This window comes from Macadamia integrifolia, chromosome 1 (assembly GCF_013358625.1).
Source record: "Macadamia integrifolia cultivar HAES 741 chromosome 1, SCU_Mint_v3, whole genome shotgun sequence".
Lineage (NCBI taxonomy): Eukaryota > Viridiplantae > Streptophyta > Magnoliopsida > Proteales > Proteaceae > Macadamia > Macadamia integrifolia.
The window spans coordinates 3201184-3220198 of NC_056557.1; the positions used below are offsets into that span (position 1 = coordinate 3201184).

Consider the following 19015-nt stretch of genomic DNA (forward strand, 5'->3'; position numbering starts at 1 on the left):
GGGGGGGAGGGGAGGTTGTAAGGTTCTGCCATTGGTAGATTGTTAATCTGTTTGTGGTAACTTGTACTTCTATCCTTTTCCCTGTTTCCTTGATCTGAACTAGAGCAGAATGTCTGTACCATAGTGATACAATAGAACAATTTGTAACTCAACTTCTTTCGCACTAGCAGTGTGTGCTCTCTCTCCATTTTAAATCCAAACGAGGAATGTTTTGACACCAGCTACATGTACTTTCTTGTAAAGCACATATGAAAAACCACCGGTTGCTGAGAAAAACTTATAGCTTCATAGTTTCATATAATAAAGAATGTAGGTTAGCTCAATCATGCTAATTTAAACCTTCAACTTGAAAGATTTTCTCATATGAATGTAATATAACAGTTTTTCTCAACTACAAAACCTGTTTCCACATTTCTTTGCAAGTGAAAAAGCACACAGTTTGTTAAGGCTAAAAACTGCCCTTGTATAACCACTTGATTGATAAAATTTCTGAATTACCAGAAAAAATGTCCTTTCTTTGGCAAGATTAAAATGTTTCCATGGTTAAAGGCAGAAGTATGGTGAAGTAAGGAGATCTAATTGTATTAATTCATTTTTACCTGGCAAAAGACACTTTATGCTACATATTGCATGTTTCAAAACAAATTCTTACCATCAGTAAACAGCTCCTATTCAAAATAATTTAGGCATATTGAAATGTATTAGTGGAAAGACATAAATGAGTTAAAGACAGACTATATTGATAAACTCCAGAGGTTCACTTGTTAAGTTCAGACTGGTTTAGATTATTTGAATGGCGGTTTCACCGTCAAATCATTGAGTGTTCCTAATCCACCATATTTATACCAATAACACTTCTCAAGCCTTTTGAACTCAAAGATCAAATTAAATTAACAGGGAATCATTTTTCTGTTGAAAAGCTAGAGATCTATGCTGCTGATTTTCATACTATAGTAAGAATAATAATTAAAAATATCTAGCACAATACAACCCTATAGAAAATAATTTTACAGCTAACAATCCTTAGGATTGGCAAAGATAGCATTCTTTTGGTCTGCAACCTGGTGAACTCAGATAGTAAAAACAAGCTAGAACATCACATAATATTCAGTTTTTAATGTTACCATTGTTGGCATGACTTCCTACAACAGCAGCCGGAACATTTTGCGCTCTCTCCTAAAGAGCAAAAGCCAAGAGGCGGTAAGAAACAAGCAATTGTTTTCCCACTTATTTTCTTTTTTCACAAGTAACAAAGAGTCTTCCATTTTACACCCTAAGTAGCCAACTATGCACCCACGAAATAAACTAGGATCATTATCACTGACAGAAGAAATGGTAACTTTAGAGGATCCTTCAATTCTCTAGAACCAATAAAGCAAGTGACTTTATGGCCAAAGAAAACTTTGAAGAACGACCTTTTAACTTTAGTAATATCAATTGAGTCACATAATGTAAATGACAGTGTAGGCACAGTACTCTAGCATAAGAAGAAAGCCACTTCAGTCTCCAATAGGCATACAACATCCTGGAGTTCAGAATATCCTCTCAATTGCAAGGTCCAGCTATTTCAGTAATTTATAAAAAACCGATATTTTCTTCTTCTTTTTTTTTTGGGGGGGTGGGGGTTGTGTGGGGGGTTTGGGAACCATGACTGGTGTGAATTACAGCTATAATAAACTAAAATCTGTTTGGTAGATAACACCTGCCCCCTCAATGAAACAGACGTAATTAAATACAAAAACGTGCAAGAAGGATTTTTTCATAAGAGATAAATAGAGAAAAACTCACATGATGGTCTTTCTCCCTCCTCTATGACACAATTTATAAAGCACTTAGAGAAGGGTTGAAGAACTAAAGACTCTCCTTCATAAGAAAGGGTTGCAAAGATGAGAATAAACTAGCAGAAAGAGTTACCTGTTTCCAAGAATATCACATGGTGTTTTTCAGATTTTTGGGAGGGGAGAAGGTGCTTTCTGATAATTTGCTTGCCTCAAAGGTCTTCCAGATAATACTCTAGCTCCAAAACGAGCAATCTCTAAACAACATATACAGTCAACACAACAATTAAGATGTTTAAGAAATGGACCAGTAAACAATAAAGTCTTTCTTCACTGTATACCATCTGCAATCAGCTCTATTCAATAATCTTAAACCTTCAAAATACAATAGATTATGTTATCAAACAAAACCTTATTTGTTAAACATGAACAGAAGGATTCTTGTAAGGTACATTAAACTCAACTCAACTAAGCCTTTTCCCAACTAAATGGATTCCTGTGAGGTACTATTATGCAATTATATTCTTTAATATGAACTACAAGGATGAAGCTCTATAATGTGAATGCATATTAATTATCCAGATGACAACTGACCAGCCCACTCCAGTAAGAAAAAATAGAAGGAAAGGAAAATAACCTAGAGACCACACTGCTATTATCAGCTATGACCAGAACACCCCCCCTCCTACAGACACTTGAAAACGTCCAACTCAAACTACTTAGCTCAATGGAAGACAGCGAAAAATAGCAGTATTCAAGCACTGATATTCTAACCCGATTAAGTTTATACAAGGAATGGAATGAAGGGAAAGGCCTTCAGTACCAAATTTAAAGACCCAGCCCAGGCAGGGGGGTTGTGTAATTGGAAATACAAGTATTCAATGCGATGAATATGGTTTAAGTTGACTTTCAATTTTCAGTTGAATACAAGTCAAATCATAGTGAGAACCCAGGGTGAGGAGAGAAAACAAAACAATTACAGGCCATGATAATAAAAAAAATCTCATTGTATTTCATCTGTTATCAGAGGAATACAGGACATTCAATTCAACGATATTGTATGCATAAATTTGAGGTGGCACAAAACCAATAAGTAATGAGGTGTCAAGACTCGACACCTCGACACCAGGTCAAACTTCCCAAGACAATAGCCCCAGTAATTATTTAAATCGATAACGGGGGAAGAACATCCTCCTATAGAACAGTACTGTTGGCTATGACAATTTTTCAGGACCAACAGCAAGCAAAAATGATTAATTGGCCAACAATATATAAGTTAGACACTATCTAAAGCCTTATCAGTAAAACTACAGTGAGATTAATCATCTTCCAAGCCTATTTGTTCTTCACTGTGACTCCAAGCTCACCAGCAACAATGACAGTGGTGGCCATGTTGAGAAACATCCCATGCTCAACGACGCCTGCAAGTCGCAAAATAGAATCACTAGCAACATTTAGATCCCCAATATCCTTCTCAAAATACAAGTCCACAATATAATTGACATTATCCGTCACGAACGGCTCATCATTATCCTTGCAAGTTCTGAGCTTTGCAACACAACCAGAGTCTTCAAACAACCTCTGCAACCGCTCGGCCGTAAACTTCCAGCAAAACGGGATAATCTCCACCGGCATGGCGAGGCGACTACCACCTAAATAAGGAACAAGCTTCGACTCATCGACAATAACTACAAACTTCCTGCACGCAACTTCGATCATTTTCTCCCTGAGAAGAGACCCACCTCGACCCTTAACGAGATTGAGATAAGGATCAACCTCATCGGCACCATCGATCGCAAGATCAACCACCGGGTGCTGATTAAGATCCGAAAGAGGAATTCCCAACGACAACGCCTGTTCCTGAGTCATCTTCGAAGTGGGTATTCCGATAATGTTCTTGAGCTTCCCCTGATGCAATAGCTCCCCTATTCTCTCCACCGCATACTTTGCCGTCGAGCCAGTTCCGAGCCCCAAAACCATCCCTGACTCGACAAACTCAACGGCTTTATAGGCAGCAATTTGTTTCAACTCGTCTTGAGTCAAAAACACAGGAGGTGGAGGAGGAGAAGGAATCGACGAAGACGATGAGGAGGAAGGCTTGATAGCTTCTTCAATGGTAGAATTATCGGAGCAGACGAAACGCGGATAAGCTATCGCCATGGCCAAATAGGAAATGGGTAGGCAAATCAAGCTTTAGAAAGGGAGATGAAACGCACTGAAAATGAAAGTTTCCCAGAGAATTTATAGAGGACAGAGAGGAATGTAGGTTAAAAAAAAAAAGTAGAAAAGGTCTGAAGTCTGAACCACTCCTTTACCCGATTTCTGACCTTTCGAAAAAGGGTTGAATGGGATTGGAGAAAGAGAATAAATTCGTCGTCACATTTTTTCAGAAAGGGTTCTACATCCGGGCGATCGTCATCCGTTGGGGGTTGATTCTTTGAACGAGGACTCGATGAGGGTTTTTGTTGGTGTTCGTCCAATGTTCAATTTCTTTATAAGAAGGGTTCAAACGCAATGGATGGAGTAGCTTTCCGAGAATCTTCGTCTCTGAAAATCTTCTACTGTGATTCTGCCATGAATTTTCTGGTTGATTTCTGCCCAAAGCCTCCAACATCTTGTATCTTTTTCTTTTCCCACTTTGCCCTTCCCTACACGGATCTCGCGGGTCGGATCATATCAGACTCCCTGATAACAATGCGATTCGGTTTTCAATCTATTAAAACCGTTTTGAACCGATATCTTATTGAACCGGTTTAGGCTGTGTTTGATAGTCATTCGGCGCGACAAATTTCATGTCAAAAACAGAATTTTCAGTTTCTGTGTCACAATGCCATTATAAAACAAAAAAATAGTGTGGTGTGAACCTGTTTCAAGAACGATTAGCCCAGTTGTTTACTTTTTTTGTATTTAGAACGAAATCGAAATGACAGAATAAGGTTTCGTCATTCCATTATTTTGTGTTTCTAGTGTTTTTTTTTTCTTTCCATTTTCGTTCTAAAAAAACCAAAAAACACCAACTTGACACCAAACACTTTATTCCATTTTTCTATTCACATAGAATGGAAAAGCGTTAAAAACGTTTTTCTGGATGATTACCAAACACAGTTTTAGTCTTTGAATTTTTATTGGCCTAAAAAAATGGGTGTGTTCCTAATTGGTCCGAGAACTGTTAACTTGAACCGAAGAGTCTTAACACCCTTAGCTAGAGATGGTAGTAGGATACTATTGACTTTCATTAAATTTAAGAGAGAAAACCCAAGGGGGGTAACGCAGTTGGTGAGCAACAAACTTGGTATGAGTCGTAAACTTGGACGTTCTAAGTTCGACTCCCACTAGGCACACCTTGGGCCACTCACACAGGGTGTTTAGTACTCTTCACTGCTTTCAGTGAAAATTGAATGATTCTCATTCAACTCCAGTATGACCCGGTCCATACGGTTGTGGGGTCAGTATGGGCCCGTGGGACTAGTCAGGCCGAAGGCCTAGATACCCATTGTTAGCTAAGAAAAAAAAAAAGGGAGAAAACCATCCTTGGTCTTGCGGCCCTCATATCAGTGTGGAGATCAATGAGGGGATGCACATAGACATCAACAATGGGTGGCCTTTTGTAGTTCACAGGGGTGGAGGCATAATTTCACCACTCTCTATGTATAGGCGAAGGCAGCATAACTAAGAAGCATTCTTTACCTTAAATTTAATACCCAAGCATTAAAGCAAAGAAGTTTCTTGACATTAATCCGATAAGCATAAATTACCAATATATTGAATAAGTTTACGAGTTGAAGACAAACGAAATAAAATCTCAGGGCTGCCAGGCAAGCTGGCCTGTCTTGTGTCCCTATCTTCTAGGACTGCCTTACCCTCATTAGGTGTGTCTTCCCCACTCTCCCACCCCTATTCTATCACTTGTATTGTTCAGGACATATTCTCCCTGAAAGAGCTCTTTTCTTGTTATATTTGTGTTCACATCAATAGGGATATTACAGGGATGTTAATGGGGTGGCCCACTCTGTTGCAACACTAAAGGTGGATACCTTTAGTTTTTGGTTGCCTCCTTGTGCAGAGGAACTCTTAACTTTTGTATCGATTTTTATCCATCTCCTAATGAATAGATATGTTTCGTACCAAAAAAAAAAAAAAATTCTAAGGGTAGATTAGAAAATTCCATCTTAAGAGGGAATTTTCCACCCTAGCCACTGATATTCAATTTTCCTGGCTGGTAACAAAGGTAGGTAGAACTTGGAGACGAGCATACTTCAACCACTTACATCCATCAAAGATAAACCACCACTCAAGCCGCCTCACTCCTATCATACCTTGTTCTCCAAAGAGCAACACTTCTCAAAAACCCAAGGGGTGTTAACTTGAAATCCCATTCTAATGATTCTTATGGTTCTAATTAAGAATCCAACAATAGGCGCATAAAGAATAGATAGCTTTCCCCTCTTTTATATTCAACTCTTTGGTCTTAAGAATGATTTTAAGTATGAGGGATTGCCCTTTTCCACTTTTGCTGCCAACCTAAGGGTAGACAGGTAATGCATTCCACTTATTGTACAAGGTTACCCTACATACCAAAGGGATCCTTGAGGTGATCTTATAGTTCCAAAAAGCAGAAGACAACGCATGGTTTTCCTACCTTTGCCTCATTTCACTGATAAGGCTGAAGGGAGATAGTGTATTAAGCTGTTTGCAAGGGTCAACTTGATCCCCTGCCCTGAGGATCCTAAACAAGGGAACCCTAACAAAACCATTGACTCCAACTAGGTCTGGCCAATTTTCAAATAGGCTGCAAGATGGGTTTACAAAAGAAGACATGGCCAATTCATCCAGTCAGCTCATAGCAATACCGATGGAATAGCCTATAAGATGTATATATTAAAGCTTAATTATAAATGGAATCATTTGGGACCAATTAAAACGAACAAATTTAACCTAAAACCAAAAAGATTCCAACTCCACATTTGTTAAATTAAAATAGAGTGAAACAGCTAAAAATGACCAAAACCACCAAAATAGACAGAAAACTAAAACCCAAAATTGACAAATTTACCCGAAACAACTATTGTATGGGAAAGGGTTGGGGTATGGCGTCATTTTCGATAAGCTAGTGACATGCATCAATTCCAAGGCTGGACACGAGGGCAAGGAGGCCTTTTCCAAAGAGGGGAAGCACACACTGGGCACCCCAACGATGTGCCCAACCTTTTCCTTCATTTTGGCCACCTAAACAAAACCAGTTTTTGGGTTTGAATGTAACAAAACTTACAACTAAGGCTCTCTTTGGTATGATTTCTATTTGTATTCATTAATTATATTTTAGAAATTATTTGTGATAATAAATTATGGACCACAAATAGTATTCATTTGGTTAACTATTTATAAAATAGATTATATAATGAGAAAATAGGTTTCAGTTTTCACCTTCAACTTTGAGCTTCGAGCAAGAGAGATGATAGGATTTAGGGTTTTTATTGAAAAAGTATAAACATACTGAAGTTACATATTTACCATTGATTTTGAGTAGTTTAGCACACGTGCTCATTTAAGGTAATAAAAATCAATATAAATGATTTGTTGCCACAAATCACAAATAGCTTGAGAGTAATTTGTAAATTTGTGATTTGTGATTTATTGTAATTTATTATAAATCAAATAAGTGCTATAAATTTTACCAAACACTTGTAAAAATAGAAATAAATTAGATAAGGGGAATTTACTATCACTCCCCTACACTGGGCCTATATTTACTAAAACTCCCATAACTTTTACCTTTTTACTGATACTCCCCTGTTTTTTATTTTTACATATCTTTCTCCCCTGGTCTTTTTAAATACCCAAATTACCCTTCCTTTTCACTTGTAACCTATTACACTTTTTTCATATGGATTGGTTTAAAATATGGCTTGAATCAAACCACTTACAAGTTTTATCTCATCCAATCAGCAAGGATATTGACATAGTTGATGTGTCCACAAAGATATAATTTATTTATTTTTTTGTCTCATCCAATCATAAGGGATGTTTGTTATTATTATTCATCACAAATTTAGCAATCTATTTTTTTATCAGTATTAGATTGATATCGGTCTTAGCCAATCTAAAGATTAAAAAAAAATAAAAAACACGTAGCACCCAATTGGAACATATGATACCGATATAGTTATAGATTATGTACAAAATTATTCTTTTTTGAATTTATAATATCCTTGATGTTTAGATGAGACAAAACTTGTTAGTGGTTTGGTTCAAACCATGTTTTGAACTAATCAATTTGAAAAAATTTGTAATAGGTTACAAGTGAAAATGAAAGGTAATATGGGCATTTAAAAAAAAACCGGGGAGAAAGAGATGTAAAAATAAAAAAAACAGGGGAATATCAGTAAAAAGTAAAAGGTAGGGGAGTTTTAGTAAATATAGGCCAAGTGTAGGGGAGTGATATTAAATTCCCCATCAGATAAATACAAATAGAAATCAAACCAAAAAGAGCCTAAGCTAGTAAAGCGTTTAAAGGGATACATACATAATTGTATATTGAACTAGATCAGAGCAGTGCCTTTAAGGTAATCTGAATATCTTACAGTTCACAAAGAAAAATCTATATTCAAGAAGAACCTGAATATCCTGGAGGAGGGAAATAACATAAGATAATAATGAAGCAAAACAAAACATCTTTGTTGAGCATAAGTAAATAGAAAGAAGAAAACCATGTGACTTCAACGGTTGAAGCAGAATATTAGAAAGCTTTGTACCTCAAATATAGATAAAACACATGCAAATGACCAGCAAACTTAGCAATTAATGGGATAAAATAGGACAAACTCCATTAGAGAGAAGAAAGAAAAGCATTAGTTTAATCAGGTTCTTGGATAGAAAATTTGGATGAGAAGTCTGGCCAATAGTCAAGTTCATGGTGTATAGTGAGATCTTAGAACAAAACAGAAAAGATAAGTTCCTGCCGATTTGAAAGACCAGGAACAGGCCACTCACTAACCACTGAAAAAAATGTTTAAATGCTTTACGTAAAAATAAAATGCCTTTGCCATACCAGGTCTGGCCTTTTGATTTGGGAAGCAAGAAAGGAGCATCAAAAGAAAGCTAGAGGTAGGAACATGAGCTTACAGTTCAGAAATTCCAAATAACTTAAAAGGGTATTTCTAAATTTTCCATAAAAGTAATTCAGTTTAAGCACAAAATGTGATTCATTCATAAAGACAAGAGTCATGCTTAAATGACAAAGATGTATATGTTAGAACCTGAGGAATTCATGCCAATTCATGGAGGGAATATCATTCTCGTGTGGCTTCCGATCTGAGTACCATTTAACCATATTTTCTCCTGTTTTTTCTCTTGTCTTGGTATAGAAGTCAAGAAAACCACAAGATTCGAAAAAAAAAACAAGCGAGAAACCTAACAAACCTCAGGGATAGGGGTGGGAAACAGTGATATGAAACTAGGTTCCAGACAAAAGTGAAGGCAAAGACATGAAAACACCACTTATGCAATGAAGAGTGTTTCCTGTTTTCAGCCCTGTTTCCTCAATGAATGCTTACTTTTTGTTGGACTCTCTCCTATTTCTTAGCTTCAGAGAAACCTACCCACTTTGGTCCTCCACATGCATTTTATCATTACTTCAAAAATTAGGATAGAACATAATTATTATAGGCAAAATTATAGACAATGGTCTCCAGGCTCTGTTTCAGAGATCATTCCATAAAACTTCTAGTTACATTGACCATCATCTATATGAAGTCATGAGAAATGTCATACCACTTGATACAGGAAATGTAAGCAGTTGTTTTATTTAGCTCAACAACAGTACATCATGGACTTCCAGTTCCACCAATATATGGAACTCAAACCATCTAGAAAGTCCAGATTAATTCTAAGCAGAAGAACCACCAATAAAGAACCCCCTCTCTGTTTCCATACCACCTGGGAATAACCCAGAAACAGTAGGCCGGCTTGCTACCATCAGAATAATAACCTGATCCCTTCAAATGCCACCATTCCTAACCTATTAGACAGCTCTTTGATGCTAAGCCTCTGCTTTCCCCAAGAACTTCTGTAGCACTGCGGTGAGAGAGTTCTAACTATGACAATTAGACTGCATCACTCTTGGCACCTCTCCATCAATAGCCATCAGATAGAATCCACCAAGAAGACAGCATAACACATGCCTATTCCTTCCTCAACTTCTTCCGAATGGCTGATTAAGCTATCATTCTTACCCTTCTACCTCTGCGTCACATGCTGCCATTGCTTCTTCCAAGGGTTATCACTAAACCGACCTACAATCATGACTAGACTTGTACTTTCTAAGCTCTAGTACACTTGTAAGTCAGCTATTGTCTCCACGAGAGAATCTAGAGAGAGAGAGAGAGAGAGTTTACTATCATACATCACCCTTTCCATCCTTAACGACTACCATAGAATTCCAAAGAGGGACTCCAACCGAGCAATCTTCTGCCATAGTTTCTATGAATCAAAGAATGCAACCCCTTCCTCATGTTGCCTGTTTGCTGGCACATTAAAAGGAGCCTCTCCACCACATGAGTTCAGATTCTCTATCCACATGGGATGGTGAGGCCAATGAAGTGGAGCCTCCATTGTAGGTCATATGGGTAGAGATTCCATTTCATCATGGCATTCCCCCCCCCCCCATGTGGGGAGCACGAGGATACAGAATCCCACCAGACCAGCCAGATGAGAAAGCATTTGATTTGAACAGGCAGATAGAAGGTCAATATGAACCTCAAATCCCTGCAGAAACATCAGGCATTCATGACCTAAAGACCAAAGGGTGATTGCAGAGATTCTTCCACTAGTGACTAGGGTCTCGAAAGCCAAAACGGCAAGAGCACCATCAAGAGGGCAAACTTCCACCATTCTCAATTTCTTCCTATGATTTACTGATTTGCAGCAAAGAATAGCCTTTATATATGCATCTTCCATAGAACTCCTTGTTTTCTAAGGTAAACTCTTCTTACTTCAGGAGGGTTTCAAAAAAAGTAGGAAAATAGTAAATAAACATGGAATTCAAACTGTCAGAACGGTAGGTGACCTCAGAAATTGAACAACGTAGGGATATAAGCAAGCAACTAGTCTAGACAAGCCAACGACTCAAGGCCACCACCTTGCTCATGAGAATCTGCTGCTAAGAACTTCTAATTGTTGGATATGTATGTCCATCAAACCCGGTTGGTTCCAACCAACACTAATGCTTTGTGTCCTACCCACGAAAGAAAAACAATCATTTCAGCATACCCAAACTAACTTAAGGATGAAGCATCAGAAATTTTCTGCAGTTTCTGAGTCAAATCCTTAAAAGAGGGAAGAGGGGGGGGGGGGGGTAGTCATACACACAACAATACATCAAGTTCTGGCAATAATGAGAAATTTTAAGGTTTCAGTATATTTTGATAGTCATCCTAAAAATAGATCGCCTCAACCTTAGATAAGGTCTCATACATATGAAAGCAATTTAAAGTATATGAAAACATAAAGCGAAAGAGAGAACACAGCAAACACATGCTGCCAGAAGAGGAGTGCCGAAGCCTCACTGACTGCATAACCCCTCAAACGGGCAATTGCTGCCAACAAGATGGCGCTCGGCGTTGTATATTGCAATAAAAGCACAAACCTGTACATTTGATCACCTTGGACTAGAAGATGCAGTTTATCTGCCAAAGCAACAACCCCGATTCCCAGCAAAGGAAGGACCAACAGCCTTGCCACAATGATACCAATTGTAGTTTGAATCCCAAGTTTAGAGTCATGTGGCCCTTCTGCGACCATTCCCCCAAGAATAAGCATCACAGAAGGCACCATTGCACCTGCCAAGATATCCAAGCTGTCTGTGAAAAAAGAAAGTGGAGCATCAGCTCCAAAGACAAAGGCCTTGATTTGGGGTACCATCCCAATAACAATTGCTAATAGAGAAGCAATTGTTGGGGGTTGCATTATGTGCTGTATTGGAGTTTGTTCAGCAACAATTCTAATCTTTCGGACAACCCTGGGCTCTGCCAAACACCTAATGGACTTGGGACTGCTGCTATCACCACCTCCACTGCTGCTACCACCACGTCCCTCTTCTGTGAGATCAAGATCAGGAAATGTAGTCTGCGACAAACCTGAGAGACTATTGAAGACCCTGGCAATGAAGGGTGTCTTGGAATGTTCAGTCTCTTTATCCTCCATACCTGGCCATTCAGCTTCAACAAGGATAGGCCGACTCACATCTCCAACTGGAACCAGTTCCTCAATTTCAGTACCCTCTTCAACAACCTCATAATACTCCAATGGGGGCTCCATCATATGGTAAACTAAAGTATATACAAGAATAACAGCAACCCATTGTGCAAAAGAGACATAAGCAACACCAGTTCTATGACAATCAGGTCCAAAAGGCTGATCTGAGCTATGGCAGACAGAGCCTATTATAGCAAAAGGGAGATTCCCAGTATTCCCAAAAGCTGTCATTATAATGGTGAAACGAAAGAATTCAGGAGGTGGGCGACATATGATTGCCACCACAATCCCCAATATACAACCAATGACTGTGCTAACCAATACATTAACGGGGATGAACCACCATAGGGAAAAATTTTCCAGGGTCATGGATTCACCAAGATGAGTGAAGATGAGACAAGGTAAGAACAAAGCAAACACAAGTTTGCTAAGGAGCTTGAAAGTTTCTCTCGATACAATTTGGGTTTTTCCAAGAATTAAGCCTATGACAGTAAGGCAGAGGAGTTTCATCAAAGGTAAAAAAGCACTTAACAGATCTTCTCCAACAGTCCTCATCTTGGCCCCGGAAGATGCGAAAAGCTCAAACATGTTATCTGCTACGGTATGAATCCAAACTCCCAAAGCTAGACCTCTTAGAAATAATTAAATGAAGAAATTCCTAAAAAATACAATGAAAACCAACAGAATTCAAGGTTCCTCTTTGTTATCAAACAGTAGAAGTTGCTCTTTTGGGAACAATGAAAGTTCTGCAAAATCGAATTTGTAGATGTTCATGAACTATAAAAAAATTCTGCAGGAAATAGCACAGTACTAGCTGGAATTAAAACCAGAAACAGATAGAGAAAGAGAGAGTCCTAGTGACCACAACCGGAGAGGAACTCACAGAGCAGAGAATACGAGACCCAAATGAGTCAAGGTGGCCCTGATATGCACGACTAACAGGTAGAGCTCCTGTAGTCCTGTGTGTCTGTAATGACTTGTTTTTTTGGTAGAAGACTAATTTAATGGCTTCAGAGAGAAGTGTACCAATGGGCAATGGCAACACCAACATGTGGCAATCAATGATTCAAACTTTATTTCTTATCAGTTTTTGATGAATAATTGAATAAACTCAATTTCTTCTTTGGCTTTACCAAAAAGAAGAAAAAAATTTTGATTGCCTTACGTGAAAGTTAAATGTTTTTTTATAAGTTGAGGGGTAGTGATTTAGCAAGAACATATGCAGGTGGTATCAAAATCTACAGCCGTTAGATTGAGATTATCAGGTTATTTGCAATGTACTTGATTGATGGAATTCCTTTGGATTTAAATCTGACGGAAAAGATTTTTCAGATCACAGTAGACATGCGCACGTGCATTGTGCTCTTTTTAAATCTCTTTTGTCATATACACATTTTAATAAGCACACCTCGCATTATACAATTTTTTTTTTCTAAATAAAAATAATTGTCAACGAATCTGTCAAGCGGTACAGTTTGACCCCATCGATTAAGACCTAATGGTTTGATCTGCTATTTTGAGGAATATATAATGTACTATCGTCTTGTTGAGCAAATCATTATAATTTGTGGAGGTTTTCGGGCTAGGATTTCAGAGTGAGTTTTTTCGTCTCTGCTTGAATGTAATTTCTCTTTTATATAATAAAACATCTTCTTCTTTGCCTGAGAACGTAGGGCATCACATCGGTGTATGAACCTCGTTAAATTTTTGTGTTGTGTGAATCTATATTTGTTTATTTTCATAGTTATTGTGTTTACTATAACAAATCTGAATAAATTAAATAATAATTTTATTATATAGTAGATCATATGATTGAAAGAGGATAAATTAGATAAAAATTTCTCATGAGTTTAACCCGTGCAACTACTACAATGGAAAGAATTTGAGCAATGGAAGATGTTTGAAGAGATTACCAACTTAGGCAAAGGGAATAGATTTTTTCAACTAAGGATGTAAAAAAAAAAAAAAAAAAAAAAAAAGGAAAAGGAAGTGGGGTGGGGAAGTAATAATGATGATATGAGATGCGAAGGGTATTTTGGTTACTTCATCTAATAGTGGGTTCAGAAACCATGTCTCATCCACTGTTAGTTAAAACGCGTTTAAAACGCGGTTGTGTTTTTTTGCCGTTTAAAAAGCGTTTTCCCGTATGCTATCATACAATACGAAAAAAAACCGAAACAGCAAAAGAATTCGTTTTAAACGCATATCCGTTTTTTTAAGGGTAAAATATGAATTTTATTAAAAAAATTAATTAATTAAAAAAAAAAAAAAAAAAAAGTGAAGAGTGAAGAGTGAAAACAATATGGTACTTGGTTTTTTGTTTTTAACTTCCATACTATCTATAGGAAAAAAAATCTCATCTTCTTATAGCCCATTGAATAAGGAGAAGCTAAAGCTAACAACATCTCATTTTCTTATAGCCCATTGGACTATTTTATCTTGGGACTTCCAGAGCTTTTGGAATATTAAATGCATGTATACAGGTAATAATCTCTCAAATTGCATGAGTATACTACCATTTTTTTTGTTTCGTTTTTTTGAAAACTACATGTTTAATACTTGTACCCTTCATTTTCGTCAGTTTGCCATTTCCTATTTTTTTGACCGTACCGTTCATTGTTTTTATTTGTTTAAAACTCGTACCGTACGTTTCTATTTTTTTGCCATTCTCGTTTTAACTAACAGTGGTCTCATCTATGTTTAGTAGATTAGAAATTTTTTTGCTATTAAATTAGGGTTAATCTGTTTGTCACTTTGGCGGTATAAAGTTTTTTTTTTCCCCTCTCTTTTATGTCCATCAATAGATAATCATTATTCTTGCCACTTTAAGGATTAAATTGTCTTTTCACTTTTAGTGAATTGAATGAAAATTTATTAAAATATTGTATTTTATGGGTATTAAGGTAAATCTACTGTCATGAAAACAGCAGGAGTGTCGGTTACTAACTTTGGAGAAGAACTTCTTGTAATTTACACATTAGAACATGTTTCTTAATTATTTGTATTTTTATACCATATAAATGACTTTATTTATAATTTAACTTCAAATTATTTTTAAATTTCAAACACATCCCAATCTATAACAAATTACATGTGAATCAAATATTAGTTTTGCCTCTCCCAAACAGATTGGTCATTTCACCAAGAATTGAAAATCAGATAGTCTAATCGCTTGATTTGGATTGGAATTAGTGGTCATCGATATTGATTTATGACCATAAGAAACGATGACCTATATTTCATTATTCTGAATACAAAGATCTGATAATAGCATTAAATTATATTATATAAATTAGGGTTAAAATCAAAGCCAGTTTGAGTTGGGCCGGATTAGGCCTGGGTTGATGTTTTTCAACTATAACCTGCCTTAAATATAAAAAATCTTAGACCAGGCCTTGTTCGGGCTCAGATATGAATGGTTCAAATATGATCAGATCATGCTATCCTTTAATCGGATACAAATACCCATAAATGGATAGGGATGCAAGTCGAATACGATTTTTTCGACTACCTGTTTACATCCCTGATTTGTGTAACCTAGACCTTCCTCCTCCACAGGATATTATTCACTCTCAATTCATATCTCCTATGTGTCTAGGCCTCTTTTCTTTATTGTCTAGAATTGGTACCCCTTGTGGTCACATTGGTAGATTTGAATAATGGTAAAAATTCCAGTTTTTTTTTTTTCCCCTCTACATATGATCAGTGTGTTATTTCTTTTGATTTGTGGGGCCATAATGCCTTTGTAGTGTCAGCAAGTGTTTGGAATTTGGATAAATAGCCTTTTGTCTCTTGAGTGGTGCATTAGTAGTAAGCTATGTGTGTGTTTTATAATCCCATATTAATTGTATGGGGGTGTGGGGGGATTGATCAGGGTTTAGAATGTCTTTTTGTGTGTGTGTGTTAAATAAATTTGTTTTTGTTTTTCCAAATAAAAAATGGTGTAACCAATGCATGAGGCTCCCAGCATTGTGGGTTCTGGGGGTTTATAGATCAACACTCCCGCACATGAAGGCTTGTAAGCACATGGCCCTGCACGTGACACATACATGTGGATGCACAATCCTGTCGCACCAAAAGGAGAATGTTTCAAAGAACCCTATTGCACTTTCCAGGGATTGAACATTCAAATTCCTATTACAACTGCTAATCTTAAAAGCTCAAGCCATTCAACGTAGTCAACATTATTGTCAACCGCAAGACAAGTAGCTGTTATCATTTTTACCTAAAAATGATCATTACTCATTAGCATTATTATTATGAATAGGGACCAAGGCCTGAAAAATAATAATAAAATATCACTTAAACCCCCAGGAGGGAGTTGTCTTTTATAAATGTCCCACTACTCGCTTGTCAAGAACCATGTTCCATTGCTTTTGAGGTCACAATTACAGTGATCATGTATTAGAGCACAATATTATACGATCCAGCTCATCCCTATAATTAGCATTGATCAACCAAGATCATTGGGATGGTTATATTCTTATGTGAAAAAGTGGTATTGGATTTGCAGTAGAATACGTATAGATTGTATGGAGTAAGTATTTTTGGTATCCTATTTAATAAGGAAAGGGGAACCAATCAATCATTTTTTTTATTACAATCCACCTATATCACTAATCCATAATTGTTATGTGAGAAATCTAAATTCATCCATATCACTAATCCAAAATAGGTAAAATGTTACAATCAATCCTCCTACCATACACATCCTTTCTTTGATATTAGACTTAAATATACATTTTTGAATTAGATTTGGATAGTGGAAATTTGGAAAGACAAATCACGCGGATGATGCGTGATCTTAGTAATTCTAAATCTTAATTGACCCCAGAATTTTGCTACACGTGACTTTTGAGTAAAAATGAATGTATATATAATGATCAGCGTCATCTATGTAGTTGCCCTATATTCCACCAAGTTGTTGATCCAATATTTGGGATGACGTAGCCACCTTGCAACCCTGTACTCATGGGGAAAAAGAAATCTCGCCCTCCCCATTTTGTCCAGAAAAGAAATAGAAATAAACATGGTAGAAAAAAGGATAGAGTCCTTTGTAGGGATTGCAGATGTAAGGTGTTCAATTGGGAATCACCACCACCATCGGTAGCACCGGCAATAGGTGCTAAGAAGAACCCAATCATCATAGTCGAGAGTGAGGATGGTATACCAACACCACATACTCCGATAATAAAAAATGAAGGAAAAAAGGCATCCCTTTCTCCAACCGCCATACTAAAGGGAAAGAAGATTGCTGGGCAGTAGGATGAAATCCTGCAATTTAATTTTTATTTTTGTTGAAGTTCATCTCAAATAAAAGAGCACTGCAGTAATGTACTTTGTATTTGATACAGAGATTTTAATAAACCAGTTATTTATATGCAAGTTTAATATGGCTCTAATTTTATATGCAAGTATAATTTACTATATGGTGTTTCCACTGTGTATTTTTAAGATTCAATGATTGTCCTTTTGGAGAAATTAATCCTCCTCGTGGCTAAGACAATTAAGAGAGATATCTTGTCACATTGAGTACTATGTGGATATGGGATTTTTTTTTTTTTTTGGGTTTGGTTTGGGGTAAATCATAGATGTCATAGAACTTTAAAACAATTAAATGATTCTCTCTTCTGAAAATAGATTATGTTTCAGTGGCCTAGAAACAGTATACTTTTAATAAGCCTGTTAAGTGTGCTTACCTGGAAAATTCCCTTATGAATTTTTATTGTCTTTTGAATACAAATTATGCTTGTTGATGGCATAATCTGTTTGACAGCTTCTTTGTGGCAAGAGCTGTAGTATTTGCTTTTCTATCACCATACAAGAAATCTGGTTTGTTACATACTTTGTTCCAATTTGAACTTCGGTAGGGAGTTGTTGTATCTGCCTTTCCGTGGAAATCAGTTTCTTATGTAGGATTCTTGAGAAGTCTGGATTTTCATTTTGTTAGTTCTTGTTATATTAAAATGGATCTGCTATAGCATTGGAATCTTGGCAGAAACCCTAACACAGAAGCCATGGATGTTCCTCTGCTCACCAAGAAGATTGTAAAGAAGCGTGTTAAGCAATTCAAGAGGCCCCAGAGTGACCGGAAGGTCTCTGTGAAGCCAAGCTGGCGTAGACCCAAAGGTATTGATTCTCGGGTGACGAGGAAGTTTAAGGGCTGCACTTTGATGCCCAACATAGGGTATGGCTCAGACAAGAAGACCCGCCCTTACCTTCCCAATGGCTTCAAGAAATTTCTGGTGCACAACGTCAAGGAATTGGAAGTGTTGATGATGCAAAACAGGACATACTGTGCAGAAATCATTCGATGGGAACATGAAATTAAGTATCGGCATCGGATTGGTTGGATAGGTCATATCGAATCGTTATCAGCTGATACTATTCCTGATACCTGACCGATCTTGAGATAGATATCGGTATCGTCCTGGGTATCAGATACCAATCCAGATCTGCCGATCTGACCTCATCCCTTTTTTTTTTACATAAACTCATAAAGGACGAATTAGACAATGGGGATCTGATGGCCACGCATGCCTTGTGTCGAGATCCGACAGCAGAGAGGTGTGAGGGGAAGGAAGAATCAGAGCAATGGGGGGAATATAAAATTGTTTCCTTCCCTTTGATTGCACATTGTCACGTTCCATAAAAACTGTTAATTTGCCAACTTTCTTACTTAAATTACTCTCCTATGAAACACAATTATCCATATTTAATTTCAAATTTGAATTTGGAATCCTTTCCATGTGGGAAGTATAATTTAGATCCTCTAAATCCTCTTGTAGCCAGCTCCCCAGCCCTCCTCTAATTATGTTCCCTCTCTCTCTCTCTCTCTCTCTCTCTCAATTCCCACATAGGCTGATTAAAGTTTTTCTATCTGCTCTTCCACAAAATCCACCTTAGGAACGTCCGTCTCGGCCTGCTCCTCAATGCTGGACATCGAATATCTAACAGAACGAATTTGTCACAAAAACATATGGATC

The 19015-nt window shown here is 37.2% G+C and overlaps 3 protein-coding genes across 3 annotated transcripts; 1 reads left to right on the plus strand and 2 right to left on the minus strand.

Annotated features, from left to right (window-relative positions):
- Positions 1–2767: 2767 nt before the first annotated feature.
- LOC122080010 (probable ribose-5-phosphate isomerase 2) lies at positions 2768–4372 on the minus strand. Its single transcript, XM_042646859.1, has one exon. It carries the CDS (start codon positions 3936–3938, stop codon positions 3114–3116), a length of 825 nt encoding a protein of 274 aa, XP_042502793.1. The 5' UTR covers positions 3939–4372; the 3' UTR covers positions 2768–3113.
- A 6777-nt stretch (positions 4373–11149) lies between these two features.
- On the minus strand, positions 11150–13037 carry LOC122075174 (protein PIN-LIKES 2-like). The gene has a single exon (XM_042640111.1). The coding sequence runs from the start codon at positions 12615–12617 to the stop codon at positions 11244–11246; it is 1374 nt and encodes a 457-aa protein (XP_042496045.1). The 5' UTR covers positions 12618–13037; the 3' UTR covers positions 11150–11243.
- A 5009-nt stretch (positions 13038–18046) lies between these two features.
- Positions 18047–18430, plus strand: LOC122079571 (60S ribosomal protein L32-2-like). The gene has a single exon (XM_042646155.1). It carries the CDS (start codon positions 18047–18049, stop codon positions 18428–18430), a length of 384 nt encoding a protein of 127 aa, XP_042502089.1.
- Positions 18431–19015: the final 585 nt, after the last annotated feature.

Bases quoted from the DNA above. Each gene is read 5' to 3' on its own strand.
- LOC122080010 (XM_042646859.1), bottom strand. From the start codon at position 3,938: ATGGCGATAGCTTATCCGCGTTTCGTCTGCTCCGATAATTCTACCATT.
- LOC122075174 (XM_042640111.1), bottom strand. From the start codon at position 12,617: ATGTTTGAGCTTTTCGCATCTTCCGGGGCCAAGATGAGGACTGTTGGA.
- LOC122079571 (XM_042646155.1), top strand. From the start codon at position 18,047: ATGGATGTTCCTCTGCTCACCAAGAAGATTGTAAAGAAGCGTGTTAAG.